Source organism: Thermobia domestica, chromosome 14 (genome assembly GCF_964235325.1).
Source record: "Thermobia domestica chromosome 14, izTheDome1.hap1.1, whole genome shotgun sequence".
Lineage (NCBI taxonomy): Eukaryota > Metazoa > Arthropoda > Insecta > Zygentoma > Lepismatidae > Thermobia > Thermobia domestica.
Genome location: NC_137467.1, coordinates 72,030,143 through 72,057,954, shown reverse-complemented (window position 1 = coordinate 72,057,954; position 27,812 = coordinate 72,030,143). Strand labels below are relative to the sequence as shown.

Below are 27,812 nucleotides of genomic sequence, written 5' to 3'. Positions count from 1 at the left end.
AAAGTTAATATGAACCAATTAGTTATTAGATCAAGAGATATTTGGGAGCACGAAATTATACACCATCCGTTCATGAAATCATTAATTTTTATATTAAAATTATTATATTGCAAAACAATTTTTATGACAGAAATCAAAGATATGGTTGACGGAAACTTGGTCTGCATCTGAAGATGGTAAAGCTTCAATTAAGCTAAAGAAAGAAAGAAGAAGAAACATCAAAATGTAACGGATCCTCCTGGCTAGGCTTAGGCTTAGACAAGCTCTCGGAAGCATTTTCAAAAATGTAAAATTATTTAACTCTTTATTTAATTTTGAAATTAGAAATTTAGACGTCATGTTTCATGAGGTAAGAAATTCATTAGTGATTATATGAGCAAAAGGTTTTTATATAAGATAATCATTAGCTATCTTAGGAATTACAAAATAACCTTAAAAAACTGGATATATATATAAAAAAGTAAGGGTTCCAAAGTTGATCGTCCGTTTTTAATAAAATTTTGAAAATTTACCGGAAAGAAATGGATAATTTGCTCGTTTGTAGGGCCGCGGTGGTTCAGTGGTAGAGTGTTTATGCATATGGTCCCGGGTTCAAACTCTGCTACCGCCAAGTGAACTTTGTGGTGGACAAACAGTGTGCGTGGGTTTCCTCGGTGTTCTCCCGTTTCCTCCCGCTTTCTTCGTTCCACCATTTCATTCATTTCTCATCATCAGCGTCTCCTTTAGCCTAGCCAGCATAACCATGGGACGTAAAACTTAAAAATTTCATTTCAATTTTCTCGTTTGTGTGCTTGGTAATATGTAAGGAGAGCAGAAGTTGTGTTTATATATATATCACACAAGGTTACCGAATGGTTGGATTGTGCGAAAGTAACGAGCATTTGTATTCTTAACACGGCTGCAGGTGTACAGAGACGCTCCATTTGGCATCCTTATGCAGAGACGAGGAATTACAAATGGGTCAATTTGGCATTTATTCCGAAGTTGGGCGTCCACTTTCGCCACGTTTTTTCGCTCTTATCTCCTTTCCACATTTTCTGCAATTTGTTATTAGGTTCATTAATCCGTGCTCTTCACAAACTTTTAAAAGATTTTGCTCGCTATCAACGTATTGTTTCATAAATGTTAAAACTGTTAGTACATTGCCCTTGTACATTAGCCATGTTGGTAACATAAATGCTCGTTACTTTCCCACAATGCAACTGTTCGGTTACCTTGCGATAAGTAATTCACTCCGCTCGGCGTATAGTCCCATATTCATAACCGCTTATATATAACAAATAAACAGATTTTTCGGGACCCTTATATATTATCAAGCACACAAACGATCAAATTATCCATATCTTTCCTGTAAATTTTAAAAATTTTGCTGGAAATGGACGCCCAACTTTGGAACTTAACCCGTCAATTTTAGCAATTACAATTAATTTTAAAAAATGGGTCAAAGCGTCTACCAAACTTTAAGCTACCCCAACCCTACTCTATCCTACTTATTCTTACCTTACTCTACTCTGGCCTACCCTACTTTATTATATCTTTTTAAAGCGGTCCTAAAAGTTGATGATTTTTAAATTTTCGGAGCTGTTGTTACGCTTTTATCGAAAACCAGGCGGATGATCAACTTCGGAATAAGTGCCAAAAATAACCTACGGCACTATAGAAAAAGAGGGATTAAAAAAAATCCCTTCTGTTACTTCCCTCCTTCGGGCATACTTGCAATAAATAACCTGTACACATCGGAAAGCTTACTTCATTACCTTTCAAATGAGATATAATTTTCGCTTTATACCAACTACAAGACATGCTTCAGGCACGTAGCCAAGAGGAAGGGGGGGGGGGTCCGGATCCTCCCTTCGAAACTAAAAATGAAAAAATTAAGGAAGGATGAAACAAAAAGAAACGAGAAAAATAAGAATCAGTGTTAAAAATAAAAAGCTACAGCAAGCTTTTACTCTTTCTTATGAGGAGATTTGTATTACTTGCAATACATAGTGGCGAATGAGCAGGATATCCAGGAAATTTCAAATTTCTAGAAAAGTTACCGAATTCTCAGAATTTCTGCTATTAGTAAAGAAATTTCAAGCTTTCGAAAGCATAATGCCGTTCTGTAACAATGTGGACATTTTTTATCATAACATTTCGTCATTGCTTCTCTGCAGTGTCAAACGTGTTACTTCAAAAACAGTTTTCTACTACTTCTTTAACCTGTCATTTGGAACAGTCAGTAATTGACGGAATAATGAAAACAAAAAAGATATGTGAAAAGAAATTACGTTAACATTTGATTTAACAGAGAAAGGAACGCAGACATTATAAAATTATTTTACAAGACATTATTGGATATGCACTTTTTATAATAGTGGATATTTACTTTTTATAATAGTTGAGGTCATAATGAAAGGAAAATTGTTATATTTGAATAAACAGAATAAGACACGTAGATATTGTGAAATCTTTTCCAATACTTTTTCAAATTCTTTTAATGGAGATTTCTTCACAGTTTGTTAGTAAAATACTTAATAATATATCTTCAGTTTATTGCCCTAACAAACCAATACATGTTGCCATTAAAATAGTTTAGATTGATCGAGCTTCTGGTGTGATAACCACAGTATTTCATGTCACGCCCTCCCCCCCCACCACCATTACGAAATTCTTGCTAAACGAACAATATATGTTGCCATTAAAATAATTAGGATGATCGAGTCCCTGGTGTGGTGACCACAGTATTTCATGTCACGGACCCGCCCCCCCTCTTTACGAAATCCTGGGTACGTGCCTGTGTGCTATACGCAATTAACTGGAACTCAACAAGTTTCAGGAGCTGAAAATGTACCCCTTTTTCTCGGGAACCAGGGGGAATAGATGTTCATATAAAATTTTTGGTTTAGTATGACTTCCCTAGCACTTCCCAAAATACCTGTATACTCCTCACTGGGCACCCTGTATACTCCTCCAAAATACTTCCTCACCGGGCACCTTGTATATATATATATATATATATATATATATATATATATATATATATATATATATATATATATATATATATATATATATATATACAGGGTGGGCCATTTTAATTAATCCACGGAAATATCTAAAAAATGATAAAACATAGAAGAAATGTTTGAAGTACACGTTATATATTGCTAAGGGGGAAAACCATTTCCGCCAAAAGTACCCCTCTCCACCCCCCGGAAATGGGGGTAACGGGGGGTAACTTTGAAATGTCAAATGGGAACATGGGTCGAGTAATACCTCGTTCGAAAGGTCTTGGAAAACTAAGTAACGCTGTACCAAAATTTGTTTCATATGGAGCACCAGTTTCAAAATGGCCGCCATAATATAGTTCGGAAACTCCAGTAGCCGTAGTATGAAAACCATGGCAGGTAGATGAATGGAACAAAATTGAAATACGTAAATATCATAGGGCATATCGAATGATGTGACCCCTGCGATCCCAGCGTCTTTCCTGGAGGGATCTTGTGAGCTAACTTCAAAATTTCAATGTCCGACCGGACAACGGTTCGGGCGTACGCTTGACCTACCCAATGCTGTTTGGAAGGCAGACTTCAGGGATAGAGAATTAGTGCACTCAGTTAATGCGGATTGCCACAGTCAAGGGCGCCCATAAGGGGGCAAGGGGGCTCTCGCCTCCCTAGAGGAAATTGTGCTTCGGAATATCGAAAACTCAATAGAATTTTTAGAATAGCTACAGCAAAATCTGAAACTATATTTGAAATGTCGCTTTTTCTTGCCTCCCTTGGAAACTACAACATGGGCGCCCTTGGCCACAGTTACATTTTGATCAACTATTAGCACTCATGTCATATTGTGAGCTTGAGGGACGAAACAATGTGTACGTATATCCCCGAAATGCTTTCCGAATAACCAGCACGCATTGCATAAAAGTTTCTGTGCCGACGGAGATTAGCAAATTCACACGTTTGTAAGTTCCAGCAACAGCATTATTCGACAACTTCTTTCGTATAACGTTCCTTCTGTTTTCGCATCAAATCATACTTAGCCATACAGATATGCGTTACCATTCAAATAAAATTTCACCTTTTTATAGTCACTACAGCGTCATCCTTACAAACAAATGTTTCAACCATACCATACCTATTTGTAAGGTAGCCTTAATTTGCGAATTAAAGTAGAGTTCTCATTTGAACTTTCACTGTTACTTTCCACCCCGCTCACATACAGAGTACAGGAAAAGATTATTTTGCAGGACTTGGATATCTCTCTATACATTATGGCAATTTTACTCTAACATTTTTATATTTGTTGTATCATTCTCGAGCCTTGGAACGCCTCCGTGGTTTTTCTATTTAATTTTCGTTATTTACATTTATCTCTACCCGTATTCATACTATGGGCACTAGACGTTTTCTTAGACACATTCACCATGTCTTGGCGATCATTTTGAAAACGGTGTCTCATGTCGAAAATATTCTTACAGAAGCTGTTTGATATTCATTTGTCTATGTAACATGATGTTACTCGCTTCAAGTTGCTATTTGAAATTTTTTAAGTTGGCCCCGGATACCTTTCAGTGGAGTCACCCCGACAACACCTCTCGATGTGCCTTACGTCAGTTACCTATTCCAGTTTTTCTTCTGTTGATTTATCTCCAATCGCTTTCATACTAAACCTTTTCTCTGACACTGATACTATGTTTCGGCGGCCTTTTGAGAACACTGCCATTTCACCTCAATCGTTTTCTCCTGCAAGATGTTTGATTTTGCAAGATTTATCGAACGAGGTACCACTCGACTCATGTTACTATTTGAAATCTTGAAGTTAGCCCCCAAGACCCCTTCAGGGAGGCCACTAGTATCACAGGGACCACACTATTCGATATGCCCTATGATATTTACGTATTTCAATTTTGTTCCATTCATTTACCTCCCATGGTTTTCATACTACGGCTACTGGAGTTTCCGAACTATATTATGGCGGCCATTTTGAAACTGGTGCTCCATATGAAACAAATTTTGGTACAGCGTTACTTAGTTTTCCAAGACCTTTCGAACGAGGTATTACTCGACCCATGTTCCCATTTGACATTTCAAAGTTACCCCCCGTTACCCCCATTTCCGGGGGGTGGGGAGGGGTACTTTTGGCGGAAATGGTTTTCCCCCTTAGCAATATATAACGTTTACTTCAAACATTTCTTCTATGTTTTATAATTTTTTAGATATTTCCGTGGATTAATTAAAATGGCCCACCCTGTATATATATATACAAGATGATCCACAATTATATCCGTATTTTCATTTCACTATTATTCTGTCATTAACAATGTTACATAATTGCTGTCAATTCTATTATGTACTATGGTCCTTGCGATTTCATTCAACGTAGTCACCAGCATTATAAACTGTTTCACGTAAGCTGACAGGAAAAAGAAGAAGTTTTCCCCCAACTACGCTCAAGTACAGGTGAATGTTGGTGTTCCGTCTTTCATCATCAGCCCCCGTACACGGAGGTATAGAGTGTATCTAAATATGTCTAAATAACAATAACTTTCATAATAACACTACGTATTTTAAAACAATTACATTTGCCTGCATTAGTGAGATAACAAGTGTTATTATAATGGAAATTTTACGAAACAGTTGTATTGTTTATTTTCCTTCTTTTTGGCAGCCGGGCTTGTGACATAATGTTGGGATGGCAGGGTTGGTAATTTAATTTTTATTTTCTTATTGATACAATAATTTCATAATAATATGAAATCGAAATCCGAAAATGAAATCTTTTACGTTCCACGGTTATGCCGGCTAGGCCAAAGGAGGCGATGATGATGAAAAATGAATGAAATGGTGGAATGAAGAAAGTAGGAGGAAATGGGAGAACACCGAGGAAACCCAAGCACACTGTGTAAAATCGAAAACCAAGTACAATACATATGAGTAAATAATCAGAGCGTTAAGATGATAATAATAGAACCTGAAATGCTAAAAAAAAATCTTGTTTCCTCTCTTATTAACAGTTGTTCTTACATTAAAAAGAACAAGCTCTCTTGCAGAAGAGGGGAAAATGACTTTTTATTGTCTTAGAAATATTATCGGTCTCCATTAATAGGAATAGGCCTAATCATTTGCAGTAATTAACTTCTAGAGAGAGACGGCTATGGCCAGTGTTGAATTCAGACTCTTTCACACTGGGGAAATGTGAACTCCTCGGGGAGAGGGGAGTTTGGGTGAAGTAATTTCTACATTTTGTGATTGAAACTTTAAGAGTTTCTCCGGGGAGGAATGAATTTTCTTCGGGTGAGATTCCCCCGGGCTTCCCCCTGAATTCATCACTGATTATGGCGTGCAGAATATAAAATAAAATAAAATCTTTGAGTTTTACGTTCCATGGTTATGCCGGCTAGGCTAAAGGAGACGGTGATGAGAAATGAAAGAAATGGTGGAATGAAGAAAGTGAAAGGAAACGGGAAATCCACGCACGCGGTGTTTGTCCACCACAAAGTTCACTTCATGCGAGCTGGGATTGGAACCAGGGGCCCCATGCACCACAGGTGATAGCTCTACCATTGAGCCACCGCGGTCCCAGACGTGCAGGATAGTCTAATGTAACAAGAGTTGATTACACTAGCCAACAAAATTTTACTTTTTTTCTGTAACTGGCATGAGAACAGCTAATCTTTATGTTTTCGAGTGTGCTGATAACGAAAATGGTAATGAAAATGCAAGATTAGCTCTCGTTTTGAAGTTATGATAATTTTACGTTATTGCCTATATAAGCCTATGCATGTATTTACCTTGTTATCCCTAGGAGGAAGGTTACTGAAGGCGAAACAGTTTAGCCTGGCATTTGTAGTTTTCTGCTGATTCCCTGATTAGTGTCCAGCAGTAATCGGCTAACATTGATGCATTCCATTTTCCCTGGTATCTCATTTCCATGTCCGAAATTTGCTGGAGGAAGCGTTCTCCGTGCTCGTCGTCACTTACAATACCACAGTTGTCAGGAAAGAAGTCCAAGTGGGAATCCAATAAATGCTTTCAGGACATGTTTCACCGTAGTCTATCGTGGCGGTGCAGATTTTATACAAGATCCTTATAGTTTCTTGTGCTTCGTGCATAACATTGTAAGGTCGTGGTTCAAGTGATTTGCGCTTAGGCCAATCTTTCTTTTTATAATGAAGTGCTTTTCACGGCTATCCCAGAAGCACTGGAAACAACAGAATTTGGTGTAGTCGTTTTGTAGCCCAAGTAATATGCCTATAACTTTCAGATCCCGGGAAATCTATCATTTAAACTTATCATAGTTCAATCGTAATTACAATTGCTTCATGTTATCATACGTTTCTTTCATGTAAGGTGCATATTCAATCGGAATCGATGGTAACACGTTGCTATTATGCAGTAGGACACACTTGAGACTTATTTAGGAAGAGTCGATGAACAAACCTCCACTCATCACTTCAATGCCCATAGCTGCTATTAGTCCCTCTACATCAGTACAAAATGCCAAGTTCTTTTCAGTTTCGAAAGTGGAAGGAATGACATATGCCGGTTACGGAACGCAGTCACATTTACCCTCTTACCAAGACAATTCCACTGTTGCAGTCTTGACGCCAACAGTTCATCTTTACCTTTCGGCAATTCCAGATCTCTCACTAGGTCATTAAGTTCACACTGTGTTATTTAGTGATTCTATGTAAACTCATCGTTACAAAAAATCAGGATCTTTTGAAGAATTTTGTTTTAAAGGTGATGGTGCAGCACTAGTTTCACTACCGCCCTCGTCACTATCACAGGTGGGACAGGAACAGGCGGTCCGTCTCCGTGAGGCACTGGTCGCATGGTCGACGGTATGTTAGGATATGTCAAGGAAAACTTTTCTTCTTGGAAATAGCATGTGTTAATGGAGTTGTCATACAAAAGTAACAATCATCCACATGGTCTAATGGTTCTCGCCATATCATGGGTATAGCAAAGCCCATAGAAGATATTTTACGATTCAACCAGAAATGCATACTCGAGACACAATATATGTAACATATATGAGGAGCCCAGAGCTTGTCCTAGTCCCCGATTTCTCAGCCAAAATACAGACTGTACGCCTTCCTAATATATGGCTTTATTGACCTCCTTTGTGATTTCAATGTAGCCTGCCCGCAGTTGTAACAAAAATTGTCAGTAGGCCTACTGTTTACGCATTTGCGAGACATATTGAATCACAATGACCACATACACTAACTACACTTCACTAACACGTTCTTCCAGCATCCGAACAGAACACAGCTTGTAACACTGAAAACACGCCTAAATGAAACATTCTCCACTCTTCCCTTTCTATTCTCCTTCCCCTTGTTGCTACGAGCCCAGGCTAAAATAGCGACAAAATACACACAGGTATTGTTCCCTGCAGGAAATTTAATCACTGTCTACCATCAGCGGGATTTGAAGCCTATATAATAGGAAGAGATGGACAATGAATGCTAATAAAATATAATACTTATAATTAAATGCGCCTCCCCCACTTAACTTGGAAACGAGAGCTAATTCGAGTTTTTCATTGTTGTTTTCGTTATCATCGTGGTCGATATAGTTAACAAACATTTATTTCATTCCAGTTATATTTTCACTGTTGGCTAGTGTTATTTATAAGAAAGAAAGAGTAACGATAAATACGAGTTTGTTCAATTATACAAAAATAACGAACACTTTGGTTTAAAGAGCTCAAAGGCTCATCGTAGCAGAAACAAACATTTCCATTAGATTTTAACCTGAGAAATGGTCAATGTACCATGTTTTTTTAAAATCAAACATCCTTCAAATATCATGCTTTACATTGTCTGGAAGCCTTCTCTTTCGCCTAGCTCCTCCTAGGCTTTTAGAAGAGGACTTGGTGACTTGGTGTGTGTTTCCCGTACAAGCAACATGTCATGCTTATCTTATAGGCCTACTTATTAACTTTACTATTTCTATAGTACTCGGTGATCTGTAGTTGTTATGAAATAAAAGCTTGTATAGCGTTTTAATTTACCTGAATGTATGCCTCTTTTGCTCCAAATATTTTTATCATTTTATTTTCGAAACCCCGCAGTTCCCGTTCTTGTATTCGTTTTAGGGATCAACTTCCACATTCATACAAAATTGGGCAGATTCAGCTGTTATTGATTTTAATGTTTTCGATATTTGTTAAGACAATAATATGTTTTACACTGAGGGTAAACATTAGTACATAAATAATATGCAATACTTTTCAACAAGACAAAAATTAGAAACACTAATTGTTGCTCGCGGTTGATAGCTAAAAGGAATAGCAGTACTTTCTCAACATCAGGTGCGAGCGAATTGACTTACGAATTTAGAGTTTACGCGATTCTATTTGTTAGAAAAGCTTCCCTCCCTGTGAAGATCAACGACTACTTTCCCCTAAGTGGTGGGAGGTAGGGGTTTCCTATCAGGTTGCCTGGAACAAACTTTAGTAGCACACTGTTGGAGTCGGGGCCTAACTTTCTTCACAGATCGTTGAAACATGTCATTTGGTACCCGCGCACACTCTTCCTTAATGACTGCTTCCAAAGTGTCCAAGTCACGCGATTTTCTGGCATACACTTTCTCTTTCAAATACCTCCAGAGGAAAAAATCCAATGGGTCAAGTTCATGGGCGCCTGAATAAATTTTCTAGGGGGACTCAAATCCCTGGTTGCTATATTACATTTGGTACTTTTTATTTGTATTAAGAAAATTTTATATATTTTCGTGAGCCATGGGGTTTGGGTCCCTCTCTGCCCTCCCCTTCGGGCGCTCATGGTCAAGTCTGGTCCTCTCGGTGGCCACTCAACATTTCCACAACGTCCAATAACGCGGCCTGGAAAAGCATAGTCAAACCAACGCAATCATGAGGAGGTGCCTCATCATGCATAAAGTAGAAATTGTCAACTCCGTCCCAGGTTAAAATAATGGGATAAACAAACGTTTGTAGCATGTGTACATACCTTTCCGCATTCATTATTTCACGAAGAAAGTAAGGACCGATAATGGTGTCATCACGAATACCACACCACACAGTCAGCGAAGAACGTGACTGCAATTTTTCAATTGTAGCTACAGAACTGTTGTTACTAGGGGCCCAGTAATGGCAGTTTTGACGATTTATGAACCCACCCACATGGAACACTACTTCGTTTGACCATAGAATATTTCTCAGGATATCTGGTTTTTTCGTCCATTGTAATGTGGATTCAGCAAACTCCATTCTAAAACCAGTCTTCCGGTGACAATGCCTGGAGAAAATATGGTTTCTATGGTCTCCAGTAGATCTCCTTCATCAGTCGCTGTACCGAACCATACGATAAACCAGATTCCCTATGATATTGTCTCAGGGACTTCGTGGAACTTTATGCAAACGCCGCAGCAGCGTTTGCTTTAGCCTCTTCAGTGACAACTTTCTTTGGGGGCCCAGCACCCTTTTGGTGAGTAACCGAACCCGTACGCAACAAATTCGCATGCAGTCTCTCTATTGTTTGCAACCCCAGAGTCGCGTACTTCTTTCTCCGTCTCCACCATCTTTGCACCATTACAGACGACTGCCATACTTCCATCCTCGCTGCAATCCGAGCACGGTCAGCAATGTTCAGTCTCTGTGCCATCTTCACTTAATTACTGGTTGGACCTGCAACAAACAACAATAACGTAACAATTATATAATGGCATGTAATAGCATAGAATAGAACACAATATAATTGTAGAGTTATTTATATTAAATCGTTTGTGATACAATAACAGTAAAATAAAAATAGGGACATAATAGTGGATAACTCGATACACACACACACACACACACACACACACATATATATATATATATATATATATATATATATATATATATGTGTGTGTGTGTGTGTGTGTGTGTGCGTGTGTGTGTATAATTAAATTTATTAAATTTTAAAGGTAAATTTGATATGGCAGAAGAGAAAGCGAAAAACCTTGGAATGATTTAATATGTATTCGATAAGATACGAAAATATGAATTGATAATAAACCTTTTCTTTTTTTTTAATCTAACTTACGGAAGTTAATTAAAGGTAAATAAACAGGTTATTCATAATTGTTGTGCTGTGATTTAAATAAAAATGTATATATACATTAGGCCATTAGGCCTACAATAGTTTCGTAAAACATTTTAAGTGGCATATATTCAGGTGCGTAGCGTCTGTTAAAGCTGTGGAAGCATTGTAAGCATTAAAATGAATAATGCAATAATTACTTAACAGTAATGCAGGATATTAAGAATAATTAATTAACTTCTCCTACGTAGATAACCACGATATACAGGGTTACCATACACCCTTTTTAACGCAGGCACGGATTCCTTTTTAAGGGTAAAATAATGTCCGGGCGGATTTCCCCCGCACATTGCAGTTGTTTGGGTTTCCTATCAATTCGAGAAGAATGATTTTTTTTTATTTTAATGCCCCATTGTTATGCCGGCTGGGCTAAAGAACACGGTGATGATGAGAAATGAAGGAAGTGGTGAAATGAATAAAGTGGGAGGAAACGGGAGAACTCCAAGAAAACCCCCACACATGATGTTTATCAACCACGAAATCCACGTGGCGAGAGCTGGGGTGAACGCTCTACCACTTACCTACCGCGGCTCGCCAATTCGAGAAGAATTGAAACTTGAAATTAATACTTCCATCTCGATTCTTGTAAATGTTTATAATAGACCATAAAGAAAGCGTGTAACACTCGAATGCAACTCGAAATTCAGCCATTTGCTGAAGCTACTTTCAAAAGAGACAGCTATCAGTAGCGTGCAGAGAATTTTATCAAGGGGGAGGGTTCAGGCACTCAAAACATAGCCTTTTAAGACATGCATCATTTTTGTATACACATTTAAAAATAGTAAATGTTATTTTTTTCCAAACATCTTATTTAAATGGGGGTTAAAACCTGGAAATGTCCCTTCGCATACGCCACAGACAGCTATAGTTTGCACATGAATGACATTAGTAGATTCATTTAATAGAAATCGACGTTTGTTTTTTAAAATATGTTTAAAGTCGTGCAAAAGCAGTCAGAAGATCACTTCAAAGATTTAGTCCAGTAAAGATAGCCCATTTTTCTGCCAAGAAAGGAACAAATTAGTAACAAGCTGAAAATTGGCATGGAAGTAGGGGGATGTGTCAGGAATAACATACTAAAAGTCCCCTAAAATCCCACTGTAGCTTTTCCCGCAATTTTGAAAAATGTCCGCCATCTTTAGATGACGACAAGCAATTTATGGAAATCGTCACCCTTTATGTTTATTCTTCTAGCCACCGTTCTAATTATCACAAAGCCATGAATCATATATGGTTGGAAAGCTTGAAAGACAGAGAATCTAAGTAAATAACATATATGCCCATCGTGCTAAATTTCTAGAAGAAAAAGAAGAAGAAAACAGCTTTTTTATTTTAAAAAGATATTTTCAGAAATCATTAGAAGTTGCTGACAGTTATTGCACACCAACGAAACACCACCAAAAGATATCCTTGATATTTATCTCAATCATAGCCAACAATTACACAAATCGGTGCAATACAAGCCGAGAAAAAAAATATAACTTATGTTACTTTCTGACCTCTTTATACAAAAGTGCATAACGTGACATACACTTTCACGGTTCTAGTCAGCTTCTTTTATCACATAGGACCAAGAGTTATATATCATTAGAAATCTTAAGAAACGTACATTCGAACGAGGTAACACATACTAATCAACCCCAATTTGTGGAAGGAACGCGAAGCCCAAAATTTCGGGACAAAACGTGATTTTCGCATAAATTCTTTAAAACTTGCAACACTGACAATTATCGTATGTTAACAAAACTCAGCTACCATTTTCACTATCGTCATTATTAATTTACTTTTAAAATGGCCAACGTTTTTCCCAATGGAGTAAGCTTTTATGATACATAGTTTTACATCACTTAAATATAGCACAAAAATCATTTATTGACAGCATTAGAAAGTAGCAGAAATTGGTAGTCTCCTATTCATAGGAAAATCGTAATTCACACACTTCTGAATTGCAGTTTTTGAAGTAATCGCAATGGCTTTTTCTTTCCCTGTCGATACAAACCATATGATGTGTCGCATCCAGTTAAAACATGGTAACTGAGCAAAACAGTTAGTATATTTGTCTGTGTATCTTACAACTTCTTAGTACTAAATTCTTTACTCACGTATTGTACACGTCCAATGTTGTATTGATTATTTCGAAATGTGATGTCGTACTGATTATTACCTTGTTCAAGCAAAATGATTAAAACGTCAACATCCTCGCCAGTTAGCATGATATGCCGACAAGGATTTAAAGACTTGGCTACAGCAGTTTTAGCTATAAGTGCGTCAGCATCACTTCTTGCTTACTGGGTTTGAATTCCAGCTTGTGTCCATCAACTCACGGGCGAAACAATCCTTATTTTTGAAATTACCTAAGAATTTATCCTTTTTTGTTAATAATATGGTTTCATTTGTGAATAACACCAAAGCTGATTGAACCTTTGACTCACGTTGCTCCCGCTCAGCGGCTTTTGTACAGTTTTCAGTGCAATGCCCATAAAAAATAATTGTTGCTTTCGTTCCAGGGTTTGTGAGTACATAGGACACATACGAGTTGTGCACGTCAAGGTATGTTCCATGTTATGGCCAAACAACATGATGCAGAAGCAAGCCTCCATCTATAACGTACACAGTGTTTTTAATTTGAGTTTTAAAATTTGTCCGATATTCAAACATGTCGTACAAAGCGGACTTTTTCGTTTTTCTCACAGACATTTCTGTGAAGAGAGAAAGTGAATGGGGTGCAAGCTCATAAGCAAAACACTGCTTGATTTCTTTTTCGGACTTCTACTCATATGATTAAGTTGAAGTATGGTGTTTACAGCCAGTAGCTCATCACGGATACGCACTAGATTGTGCATTACGGATAGTGGGACGACTTTATCTTTTTGTTTAAGTTTCACATTTCCCAAAGTCTGTCCAAACATTCCTTCCATAGCAGTCAATCCGATTTCTTTAGACTTATCAGTTGACCATTTCATTACCTACCATGCCAGTGCTTAGGGACGCGAGCTCCGGATATGAAGGGAATGGAGAATGCTGGCAAAACCAACGCAAGAATTTCTTTAGATGTAATATATCACGAGATTGACTGCTTTGGTACAGGTCCACATGCCGACCAGTGTGAAGTTCATGCCTATCTTTGTTTAATAATTTTTCAAGACATTCTCGTAAGTGGCATACTTGACACACACCTAGATATTATCTTTTCAGTCATGCCTCTCCCATGAATCAGTCCACCACTGCTCTTCATGGCTCTCGCTAAAACCTGTTCAATCGTCATATCAGACCATGTACCACTCCAAAATATATATTTTCTACGAATAGTGAAGTAACCGTCTCCTGCAAATAGCTGGAACTGATGAACATCCATTTCATCCTCCAACCGCAACATTTCTTGTAAGTACAGATGTGCGCATTTGGCATACAAAAGATGCTCAGCTGCATAGAAGTATGGTAACATTTCTTACATGGAGTGAAGATGAAGATTCAAGTCTCCAGTTCTTTCGAATTAAAAGACTCATAATTTCTACAAGCTGAAAGTACAGAGCGAATAACTTAGAGATACGGCTTGTTTCTGCAGCAGCGTCAATGAATAACTTAAGGTCATTTGCAATCTTGATTGACTATGAATGTTAAACAACTACATCAGTATTGATATCTTCTTCAGTCATCAGAGGAATACAGACATCTCGCAATTGATGCACAAACTCCTCAGTGCCGTCTGATTCATTAATTAAACAGTATATATTGCAACTGCTAAAGGACGTGTTGTGTTAAAAAAAATAGCTCGCAAAGCACAAACAATAAGAATGGCCTAGCTTTATCTGTGGCATGGAGTTACTAGCATACACACAAGACCAAAGTTCTTCAATGCCACTACCTTTCATTATATATGCCACTGTTTCCATAAATGACATTATAGAGGGAAAAAAACCGAAGTCTGACAACCCCTGATGGTAATCCACCAGAATTTCTACATGCTGCTACAATGTCACATGCTTTAGAGTACAAAGGTTGATCCAACGTGACTAAGCACGCTTTTTTGCTTGTTTCCTGCACATTTTTTGCCGGCAAACATAAGCGCCGAGTATACAGCATTCATGCTTATTGGCTGAAGATTGATAAAAGATAAAATTACTACTTAATATGTTTGATACTTATGGTTCTTGCTTGTCACCAGCTGCATAAATCCACTCCAATTCGGGCAAGTTAGTGTCTTCAACCACTTGAGAATCATCCATGTTACATCGTACAGAAGGTGGATTTCAGTTTGGATATTCAGAACACGAATGTATCTTATATCTTCAATGATTAAATCCGAAAGGCCATTACCTTTACGTGTGTACGTTAAAAGTGGCATATTCCATTCATTCTTTGACAGTGTACGTTTTTGAACCCAGGTATTGCTTAATGATATGCGACCGACTGAATATGAATGGACAACATTAGGAGATATCCTCGTACCAGCAAGAATGACCAAGGAACCCGCTCCGTGTAATATCCTGTAACTGTAAAAAGGGCTGTGAAAGTATTTACGGTTGTCGGAAAGCATTAATTGTATGCTCTAATTTATGTCATTCTCGAGGAATTGGATGTATGAATGCAGAACCAAATGTTGAAGACCATAGAGATGAACGAGATAATGATAACCTCATTGATTTCTAATAAAATAAGTCCGAATGGACTAGTTACAAAAATGTTCTTAAAGTGCTAACGTCTAATGTAAATACTAAGTTGATTTGAAGAATGCTAGGAGGAAAATTGCATTCTAGTTTAAACAAGACATTTTTAAAAAATTACATTCAAATGACTATTGTAGTTGAGAGATTTTAAGTGTGTGAATTACGATTTTCCTATGAATAGGAGACTACCAATTTCTGCTACTTTCTAATGCTGTCAATAAATGATTTTTGTGCTATATTTAAGTGATGTAAAACTATGTATCATAAAAGCTTACTCCATTGGGAAAAACGTTGGCCATTTTAAAAGTAAATTAATAATGACGATAGTGAAAATGGTAGCTGAGTTTTGTTAACATACGATAATTGTCAGTGTTGCAAGTTTTAAAGAATTTATGCGAAAATCACGTTTTGTCCCGAAATTTTGGGCTTCGCGTTCCTTCCACAAATTGGGGTTGATTAGTATGTGTTACCTCGTTCGAATGTACGTTTCTTAAGATTTCTAATGATATATAACTCTTGGTCCTATGTGATAAAAGAAGCTGACTAGAACCGTGAAAGTGTATGTCACCTTATGCACTTTTGTATAAAGAGGTCAGAAAGTAACATAAGTTATATTTTTTTTCTCGGCTTGTATTGCACCGATTTGTGTAATTGTTGGCTATGATTGAGATAAATATCAAGGATATCTTTTGGTGGTGTTTCGTTGGTGTGCAATAACTGTCAGCAACTTCTAATGATTTCTGAAAATATCTTTTTAAAATAAAAAAGCTGTTTTCTTCTTCTTTTTCTTCTAGAAATTTAGCACGATGGGCATATATGTTATTTACTTAGATTCTCTGTCTTTCAAGCTTTCCAACCATATATGATTCATGGCTTTGTGATAATTAGAACGGTGGCTAGAAGAATAAACATAAAGGGTGACGATTTCCATAAATTGCTTCTCGTCATCTAAAGATGGCGGACATTTTTCAAAATTGCGGGAAAAGCTACAGTGGGATTTTAGGGGACTTTTAGTATGTTATTCCTGACACATCCCCCTACTTCCATGCCAATTTTTAGCTTGTTACTAATTTGTTCCTTTCACAATCCTATCTTTACTGGACTAATTAAAGAATATCTATATTTGTACGCATTTTGTATATCGTCACATGAGAACCAGAGGAACGTAACTCCATTTTCGTAGGTTTATAGGCGAGAAGACGAAAATATTTTCTTAGAAAGATGTGTTTTTAATAAGATAGTAATTGAGCTATATTACAACAGATGATCGACAAGGAGAACAAATGGCGTTACGTTCCCTTTATACCAAATAGGGCTTTCAAAATTATGTCCAAACATGAAGAAAACGAAAACTGCATTTTTGGAGTTACGTTCCACTGGTTCTCATGCGACGATATATTGTGTTCATTATACACAGGGTGTCTCAAAAGTTCCCTGACAGTACAACTGTTGTTATCAGAGTTGCAACAAAATATAAGAGGGGAAACCGTCTCTAAATATGATGCTTTCAATGTAAAGTGAAGGATTTTTTAAAATCGGATGAGCCGTTTGGGCAGTACACTATTTATGTGGTGGGCCGGCGGTGGGGTTTACGTAGACCGGCACCCACACTATAGAGTTTAGCAATTAACCAAAATACTTCTGAATTGGTCAACGAAGTTTCTGCAAATCACCAATTATAACACGAGCGGCTAAGTTACAAACTGGAACAGGAACTCAGCTAACAACCAATCTGAAGATCTTAGTTTTACAAAGTAGCGTTGGCCTCGGCCAAGACTAAACTTCTAAGAAAAGGCTGGAGTTCATTATCTTGATAAAAGCTTTATAGTTAACAACCCTTTGGGATATCACTGAGAACTAAAACTCAAAGATCCTTTCTTTGCAGTACACCTGCGGTTTATTAGTCCTATTGATATTACAAGTCTACGAGCCGGGGCTTTTAGTGTAGATACGTGTCTATAGAATATATATATATATATATATATATATATATATATATATATATATATAACTTACGTGACAAGTTCCAATTTCTAATTATTATCACAAGAGAAACTCACTAACAAAACAAAACTTCACTAGACTGGGAGGCACGAGTCAGTCCTAGTATAAGGTTTCTGTGTACCAGTATAACTACTTCATCTACCGGTGAGTTATGGACTAGCTAGGCAATGAACCCAGTCTCTATCCAAACTCACATAAAATAGGAGAGGTTTACCAGGTGAGACTATTTGATCAAACGGTGAGTTTGGGCTAGGTAGGCAATGAACCTAGAGTCTATCCAAACTCACATCAAATAGGGGAGGTTTACCAGGTGAGATTATTTGATCTACCGGTGAGTTTGGGCTAGCTAGGCAATGAAATTAGATTCTATCCAAACCCACATCAAATAGGGGAGTAACAGAAGTCTGGCCAACGGTTTCTGACGCTTACGTCCGGGCTGAAGCCAAACTTGCAGAAGCAGATTGTCAAGTTCGAAGGAGGCAGACTTTGACCGTCAATTTCCTAAGCCGACCAGCAATTATAGGCAGACTCCTGGCTGTTGTCAAGCTTTCAGAAACAGAGTGCCAAGTTAGCCAAGAGGATAAGGTGTGGATAGCTTCCGGGGGAAACGGCAGGGATTACTAGGAATCACTCGGAATTTCTGGGCTAGGTTGTATCTAAGACACTGCGGACTCCGTCTAGATAGTTCGACCTTGAGGGGCCTGAAAAATAGGGACCAAGTCCAAAGAACGAGCCAAAATCTGAGTTTTTAAATGGCTCGTGAGGCCATGCAATCGGCACCAATTTAGGGGTCGTGCGGATAGGTGTAACGTGTGCAGACGTTGCACTAGGACTGTCAGGTCAAAGGTTGGTCATGCGTGGTAGTCTGAAAGTTCCCTAAGGAGGAATCAAATAGTAGTCATCAGCCTGAAAAGAAAGCTGATTGGTTTGCGCACGACACTAAAGGCAAAGTCTGAGAAAAGTTCCTCTCTGAGGGAGGAGAATGTAGCGATTGGAACACGTCATACTGATAACAGAATTTAACATCAAGATTGGCATAGTCAGGAGTGCCTAGGCGGAGGTGAGTAAGAAAGAAGGGCTTTGTTTGTGCGTATACGTGTATGTGGGTGTATTTTGAACTCCGCGTTTTTGTGTGTGTTGCCCCCAACTTTGGAGAATGCTTTTACATGAAGATATACAATAATCATTCATAGTTTCATGAGAAAGTATTGAACTTAATAAGATTTTATATATGTTTGTACCATGGATTACCCTTCATATAATTTATCTATAAAACACCCACTTTTAAAATATATAACATCTGCAGTTGGAGAACAGAAAAGATAGGGTGGTTGTGTCAGTCTTCGACCACCCCCTAGTTGCCGACCACTTTTCACTTTAAAACCATATATTAGGCTTATTTTCCGATAAAAAAGCATGATTTTCCGTTATAATTGAACTGCACCTTATTCTGAACCAATCACAAAGATACTGTCAAAATATATTGCACATGCATTCGGTAATAGCCAATCAAATGTATGCCTACGGAAGACGCACTGAGTTTTCGACAACTTTAATCTGTTGCAAATGGGAAGGACAGCGCCCTGTTTTTCGTGCTTTTCCATAGTTTTATTTCATCAGGTAAGAAATGCACATATTATTCTGTTATATGGAACTGTAGAGCACATTTTAGTAATTAAATTTTAGTGATAACTATAAGGTTTGAGGAATAAATCAATAAAATGTAGTGGTTGGACAATGACTTATGAAATATTCTTCGTTAACTAGTGTTCGACCACAGGGTGGTCGAGCACTCAAAAATTGTAGAAATATCAATAACGACTAACTTTAGATTCATCTGCATGAAATGAGTACCTGGTTACCAATTCTGAAGTTATAATGGAATACGAAAACATTTACTAGTGTTCGACCACTACTTTTCGTAATACATTTGTACTGGTCGAAGATTAGCTGTTTCTTTCTCAGTGTCCGACCATGCTTTGCGTTTGTATTTTCTCGCAGAATTTCTTGATTCAAACACTAATTCAGTGACCAATTTACAGTTGTATAATCATCTGCTAAGTGTTACCGTTAATACATGAATATTCACCGAATGGCCATGGCTCAGTGGTAATGGTGAAGAGGCAATCAATCCACTGAGGGTTCGAATCCCTCTCAAGAGCAAGGGTATTTTTAATTGTCCCCAATATTCTGTGTTCGTGTCCCTGTCAGGATTGGATTACCTCCAATTGGCTCGAGGAGCATTCAGGCTTAATGTCTCGGCTAAGCCGAACTTTGAAAAGAATAGTAAAGCGTTGGTTTAGCATTCGGAAGGTCCTCGGTTCGATCCCAGCGGTCGACCATCTTGACTGAGTTCTTTCGGGTTTTTCCTCAGTGACACCAGGCAAATGCCCTGGTCGTGGCCGTCTAACTTCCAACATCCTCTCCCCCACCCTATCCCGGTCGGAACCGTAGATGCCTAAAGTCCATAAAATAAATTCAAATTCAAGTAACTGAATATTCATGTAGTTTCCCAACATTTTCATGGAAAATTAACGGCACTGTTCGGGTATGATATTTAATTTGAATACTAAATTTATTATATTTGGTCTAATTCGTTTAATACTGAACTATACTATTCTCGCTTCATCGTGGAACGCATTCAAATATTGTTAGCGGAATAGCTACTATCAGCTTACGTCTGGAATACATGTTTTCCTTGCATGTCCTTAAGAATTTTTGTTCCTTTCAGAGATAATGAGTGAGTAGGCCTAAGCTTAAACTGCCAGCTTATTCAAACGAGAATCTACTCAAAGCTCTGGACGCTTGTCGCAAAAAGAAGCGCTCCATAAGAAAAGGATCAGTAATCTATGGAATTCCTCGGGTAACGCTGATGGATAAATTTCATGGTCACAGTCCCAAAAAGCTAAAAACCGATCCAGAACCATACCTAAGACAGAAAGAAGAAGAGGGATTAGCAAACTGTCTCCTTAATGTGAGCAAAAGGTCTTTCTACAGAAGAAATACGATCTTTTGACAGTGTTAAAAGAATTGTCGATTCAGAAAACCGCAAAACGCCGTTCAAAGACAATCGAGCTGGTGAAACCTGGTACTACACTTACTTGAGGAGACACTCACAAATCGTGTCCCTAAACCTTGAACAAGGCGCGATACGCTGTAACCGAGGGAAACATTCGCTTGTGATTTTAGGACCTTGAGAAATACTTGAAACAAACGGGACAATCTGATATTCTAAATGATTCTGAGCGAATATTTAATGCTAATGAATCCACCTTTCAACTGTGTTACAAATCAGGAAAGGCGTTGGGGTCCAAAGCGTGGTAAAATATGTACGAGGTGAAGGACAACGAGAAAGAAACATTAACACTGCTTTGCACTTTTTCCGCAGCAGGAGAAATTGTATCCCCGATGATCGTATATCTGTATGTAAGACATCTTCCAAAGGACGTCTCAGTGCAGTTTCTTCAGAAATTTTCATAGGCAGGTCAGGTCAGATAGCGGCTGGATGCGAAGTGAAACACTACGAATGGATAGCAAACGGCTTCCTAAAATGGGTGAATGGTCCCTCTATTAAGAAACCAGTCCTTCTGCTAATCGACGGCCACAAGACACTTGGCAATGGAAGTCAGCGAATTTTGTTCCAGCCATGCTATAGTGTTCTATTGCCTTTCACCAAACAGCACACATATTCTTCAACCCTGTGACGTATCAGTGTTCAAATCGATTTCGAGATGTCTACATGGAAACTGAGTAAAATGTTACACGTGTTATTTCTGCACCAAATTAAAAGAGTGATATACAAGGTAGCAACACAATTAGTAATTAAAAACGAATTTAGAAGATGGGGTTTATACCCCTTCAACCACGAGAAGACGAAGCATATTTGGTGCTGCATTCCACTGAACCTTAAATGAATTTGGTGGTTCCTTTCTTGACAAAACTATCACAAAATTACTTATTCTCAGCGACTATTGTGCGAAACTGCGAAGTGATACCTGAAAAACTAATGATGTAACATGTACAGATGTTATTAGTTTGATAAAGTTATGCTTTAGCCTTCATACTGTAATTAAAAGCACATTAATCGAGTAGTGGACGATGAATAAAGAGTAGGCGGTCGAACATTGACGAAAAATGGTCGAACACTAAAAGAAATCAGTTACTGGTGTTTCTCCGACTAATATTACATAAATGGTATAAGTTATCTCAGTTTTGGATAAAGTATATATAAAATATAGTTTTAGGAACACATGTGAGCTACTTGCATCCTCCTAAGTTCTTCCATTGAGTGAAAAACGATTAAGGACCATAAGAAAATGAGTTAGGTGGTCGAGGACTGGCACATTTACCCTACTTCTTTATCTGGGTTTAAAAAAATAAAAATATTTTTAAGCACACAGATTATATGGGACTTTCCTTATTTTCTCTAACACCAATAATATTAACAATAATATCACTAATACTAAGAATACACATATAGTATACATAGAGTCATGAAACAGATATTTCCTTGCTAACCGAAAGGATGTCGGTATCGACCAGAGAACTTGAACTTGACGTCAGCGCGAAGGGAGATAAACGACTTAAACCAAGGAGACAATAAATCCTTCGTTCTGCCTAGCAGAGAACAAAAATACTCAGCATAAATTTGTATTATAAGGAAAAATTAACCTGGGAATTTGCGCGTCACTAGAGTTAAATGAAAATATAATGTTGCCATTTACCTGGCCCACAACATAAAGTGAGTGGGGGCATGTTTGAAATGAGGGCTGGCCATCGACACATTAGCGTGAAAGGCGGTAACTTCATTCACTTGTGTGTCCAGATAAATGGCAGCGTTGCATTTTCATTTAACGTTGGGCGCATAAAGAGTGTACAGCCCAAACGGCTCGTCCGATTATAAAATTCCTTCACTTTACATTGAAAACATATTTGAATACGATTTCCCCTTTTACATTTTGTTGTAACTCTGATAATAACAGAGTTAGCCTATGCCAGGGGACTGTTGAGACAAGCTGTATATAATTAACTGGAATATAGAACCATTATATAATGAAATTAATTCTACTTTTAGTGTTTAATGGATGGCAAGAATAAATTTTTACATATATCTATCAAACATTTAAATATTTTTGTATATAGAAAATCTTCAATAGATATATGCAAAATTTATCTTCGTCCTCCATTAAGCGGGCAAGGAAACTTGTTGAACTTATATAACTCGTTTCTTTTCAGACCTTTTTGGCAGATATGAACACTGGAAAGAAGCGTGAGTTAATTTACTATGCATTATTAAGACCTCGAGAATGTAGCAAGGCTTTCTAACATGTCATTCTTGTCAATACTTCTTTCCATGTTGGGTAAAAGTTTTAATACAATGGATAGTATTAAAATAGGCAAAGATGAAATCAGATTAATCAAGAGCTCGCAAAATACCAATTTAAAATCTGAAGACACAGCACAGACAACATCGACACCAAACCTAAAAGTAGATTCAACGACACCATCACCTTCACCGTCTTTGCTGTCAGCGGTACAGCAAACTAAACAACTAGCAGTACCAGTATCGCTAAAGGCAATGCCAGTTTCTTTGGAGCATTTGAAGTTCGTAACAGGTAAGAAACGAAAAGCGTCTGAGTCACCAGCAGAACCAGGTGATTCGACGAGTGTACAAAGTCCAGATATACACACAGCAACGACAACTATTCCGCCTAAAAGACCTAAACATGAAGTGAGATTTGTAGCCAGGGAACGGAAACCATTTAGCTTCAACGATGAGTATGAATCAAATCGAAAGAATTTCAGTTCCTTTCCGGCTGATGCATTACAAATCGACACAGACGAGAACATCAGAAGGGAAGCACTTTTAGCCAAATGTGCTAGTAAAAAGTACAAATCATGTTCTGACGTCATATCAGATGTTCTTAGCAGCAGTAAACGGCAAATGAATGTCTCAAGTAAATCAGACGATCAACTTGAACTTTATTTTCATACAGGTTTTGAAGTCAGTTTGATTGATGCTTTATTTGGAACCAAGAAAAAAATGACGAAAATAGTTGCATATGATAAGAACATGCAAAAAGGAATTGAGGTAGAAGAAGACCATGAGAGACGACGATCTTCAGTATTAGGACATCTGCACATAAGCTCATTAAGAAATGCTCATAATCCTTGTGCGTGTTTCCCTTTGTTTACCACAGACACAGAAGATACGAGTAAGATTCCTGAATTTGTGATTGCTGGTGTGCCTGTAGAGCTGAACATTTCAGACGCAGTTGATGACAACAATACGCCTAAAGTTACTATCCAAGTTCCCTCAAAAAAATTGGAAAGTACAAGAACTCTTGTCATACATAGGGATAATGAAGAAGTTTGACATGCAGTTAAACAGTTCTAACATTGCCAACACTGAAACAATACCACTGTCAATTATCTATTTCTAAAAGGCTTGAAATAAACTATTCCTATTAATAATAACTGTGTCTTATTACTTCCACTGGGTGAAATGCCTGTACTTTGCACGATGAGAATAAGTTTATGGAAAATAGTTGAACCTATTTTCCCCTCAGGGTAAGCATACCAATAAAATTGTACGAGGGCAAGGAAAAAATTATCCGCAATTTTGACATAGCTCTGCTTATATTGTTCACACTGACCTCTGTCGTTTATTTTTTTTATTGTTTTGCTGTTGTGATCATGCTATGAAATTTGATTATAATTCCTCCATTTGTCTTCCTTTTGTTTGCAGATAGACCATAGCCGCTCCATTGGAAGTTTGCACCAAAGGAAAACAATAAGCAGTTATCCGGGTTTTGTGGTCGGAAGGTGTATCAGGGTCCAGATGATGTGTTACTTCATCAATAGTCACTCGTATATCGAACAAAAACATGTCACATGCACGCTCTGTGTTGTCATCATTTGTCGCCGTAGATGGTCGTCTGGCTCCTTCCTCGTGTAACATTTTTTAAATTTTTCAACTCATTCGTACTCACACTTCGTTACAGCAAGACACTATTCCTGTATTGTGCCGAAAAGCTTTGATGGATTACGGCACCTGATACCGACCACAAAAACCGAACCACTGCTCGTTGTTCCTCTTTGGTACAACAAACTTCTATTGGAGCGGCTATAATCTATCTGCAACAAAAGGAAGACAAATGGAGGAATTAGAATCAAACTTTCATAGTATGACCACAACAACATAACAATAAAATAAAAATGACAGGACAATGTAAGAAGAGTTATGTCAAAATTGCGGATAACTTTTGACTTACCCTCGTAATTATAAAAATCTAGAATATACTCTATTTTTAACATAAATTTTGAACTTCGCTACCCCCTTATTATAGTCCTTTTAATCAAAGCGACACGATAAAAAACCCACCTTGAGGTAGATAGTAACTATGATCTACAGTATTATTCATTTCAAATGGGTGAGCCATTTTCCGTAGTGTGATCACAAATAATAGACAACATTGATTTCTATTATTTGGGGAGAGGGAAATTACAGAAACTGCCTCTTTCCCACTTACAAGCGGAATTTTGGAAAACGTTGTGTCACGTGTCAACTTTTAACAAAGTTTAAAAATCGAGGTTTTATTTCCTAATTTGAGAATCTCGTGAGTCACTATCTTTCGCATTAATTTTGAATCCTACGTTCTTTTTATATAAACGCTTTTTTTCTGCTTTGATTAGCCATAATGTCGTAATCCAAAGAAATAATATTAATAAAGAATTATTTATTTTTCTTGGAAAAACAAAGGATTTGTTCACGGAGGAAATCTGAATGTAGATAGTTGTAAATTAGAGATATGACCAATAGACCTAAAAGCACAGGAAAGAAGATTAAATGTTACTGAAATGAGAATACCGTGCTAAATGTGTGAAAGAAAAGGAGACAGAGTGAGAAATGAGAGAGTAAGGGGAAAACTGAGGCCAATAATAAAGTATTGGCTGTCGTGTAATAAGTACCTTTTCTAGTATATTTGGAACTTCTTTTATTGTACATATTGTTTCTCTTTCCATGTAGTGAATTAAATACAAATTACCCTTTAGCTGTGTTAGTTGCCGTGTATAGATATACAAGCACCAACGAGCAGCAGTTACTCTTGTTCACTATATCCTTTCTATACAATGTGAAGTAGCTTTCTAAAATCTGAAATATTCAAATGTTCACGTTGTATCACTCATTGGTTAAATCTGAAGTTTTCAGTTGAATATCATTAATACCTTAACGAATAAAAAAATGAAATGAAATGAAATCTTTGAGTTTTACATCCCAAGATTATGCCGGTTGGGCTAAAGGAGACGGTGATGATGAGTGATGAATGAAGTGGTGGAATGAAGAAAGTGGGAGGAAACGGGAGAACCCCGAGAAAACCCACGAGCACGGTGTTTGTCCACCACAAAGTTCACTTGGCGGGGGCTGGGATCGAGCCCGGGACCCCAAGCACCAGAGGTGAACGCTCTACCACTGAGCCACCGCGCCCTCCATCTTAACGAATAACTGGAGAGAAAATTAAGAATTGGGTGTTTTGCAGGTATACAAAAGTAAGTTTATTATAAAAATTCATATACAACGTTTGAAATTTTAAAATATCTTTATATTATTAGTTATTATATTTTGTCAGGCAGTTAATCATTTTGATTGTGCTTTAAACAGAATGTATTGTTAGTTATCAAAATAAATGTTATGATGATCTAGTAACAAACACTCAGATTTCCAAGGTCGCGTAACAAAAATCCAGCCCACAGACGTGTGACACATTTCAGTATGTAATATTATGTAAAATGAGGTTGCAGTGTCAAAAATAGTTAATATATACAATGAAAAAGCGAAAGCAGGTAAGAGAAGAGAAGAATTGACCAAAGTTCATGTATCTATTGACACAGGGTTCTCACGTACTACCTGGAATCCTTGGAAAGTCTAGGAATTTATCTTACTCGTAAAAGTCTACGAAAAGTCAGAGTATTTTATACTGAAATGAATATCTGAAAAAAATCCGAGAATTTTGGTTAAGTATCTTTTTAAAACATTTTTTTAGAAGTGAACTGGGTAGTTCTTTTTGTCTCAATTCTGTTTATTAAATAAATGTTTTGCAAAACTTCCTTCATCTATACACTCACATATACTGTACATGCATAGAAGATGAGGAGATCTCTGAAAAATACACTTTATTCTCACCTTATAGTGAAAATTCGTAAATTGTGACCTGGAAAAGTAAAAGAATTGGTTCTCACCAAAACTTGGTAACCTTATAAGACCTGCTACTATAGTGTGTATGTACCACGGTATCCGGAAAAGAACAGATTCTAGTAATAGTGAAGGAAATGAAATGAAATGAAATACTTGAGTTTTACGTCCCACGGTTATGCCGGCTCGGCTAAAGGAGACGATGATGATGAGAAATGAATGAGGAAAGTGGGAGAACCCCGAGGAAACCCATGCCCACAGTGTTTATCCACCACAAAGTTCACATGACGCAAGCTGGGATCGAACCAGGGACTACATGTACCAGAGGTGAACGCTCTACCGCTGAGCCACCGCGGCCCCTAATAAAACTGAAGATATCATAAGAAATTTGTCTAGTATGGATGAGGGAAACCCAGGAAAAATCTTATTGCTACTCTTTTTTACTCATTACTCGAATGGTCCTATCCGGGAATCAAACACAATCGCAACACAGATTCATGGTGCTATACACTGCCGCCCTTACTAGGCCAGTGTGCGCTCTAGTTGGATCCATCCAGCAAAAATGATTGCTAGCCAGTGTGTGTACTGATACAGCTTCTAGCATTTCGATGAAAATTGGGTCAATATACATTGGCCAGCAAGAATTCCTACTGGATCTAGCAAGAGCGCATGTTGGATCGGCAAGAACCACGAAAATGATTCGGTGTGATAATTACCGCAAATCTTGTACCGTAATAACACACCTGTGTTTTTTGAATAAGGACCAGTAAATATTACGGTAATTTACCGTGAAATATAGGTTACCAAATTTGATTCTAAAAATGGGCAATATTATTTTGCTTCT

At 37.6% G+C, this 27,812-nt stretch overlaps 1 protein-coding gene across 1 annotated transcript; it reads left to right on the top strand.

The window, feature by feature from the left end:
- The first annotated feature begins 191 nt into the window (after positions 1-191).
- Positions 192-24,252, top strand: LOC145669718 (uncharacterized). Its single transcript, XM_081738033.1, has 2 exons — positions 192-349; positions 23,011-24,252. The coding sequence occupies exon 2, from the start codon at positions 23,102-23,104 to the stop codon at positions 24,149-24,151; it is 1,050 nt and encodes a 349-aa protein (XP_081594159.1). The 5' UTR covers positions 192-349; positions 23,011-23,101; the 3' UTR covers positions 24,152-24,252.
- The last annotated feature ends 3,560 nt before the right edge of the window (positions 24,253-27,812 follow it).

Excerpts from the sequence above, each read along its gene's own strand:
- LOC145669718 (XM_081738033.1), top strand. The coding sequence starts at position 23,102 with ATGTCATTCTTGTCAATACTTCTTTCCATGTTGGGTAAAAGTTTTAAT.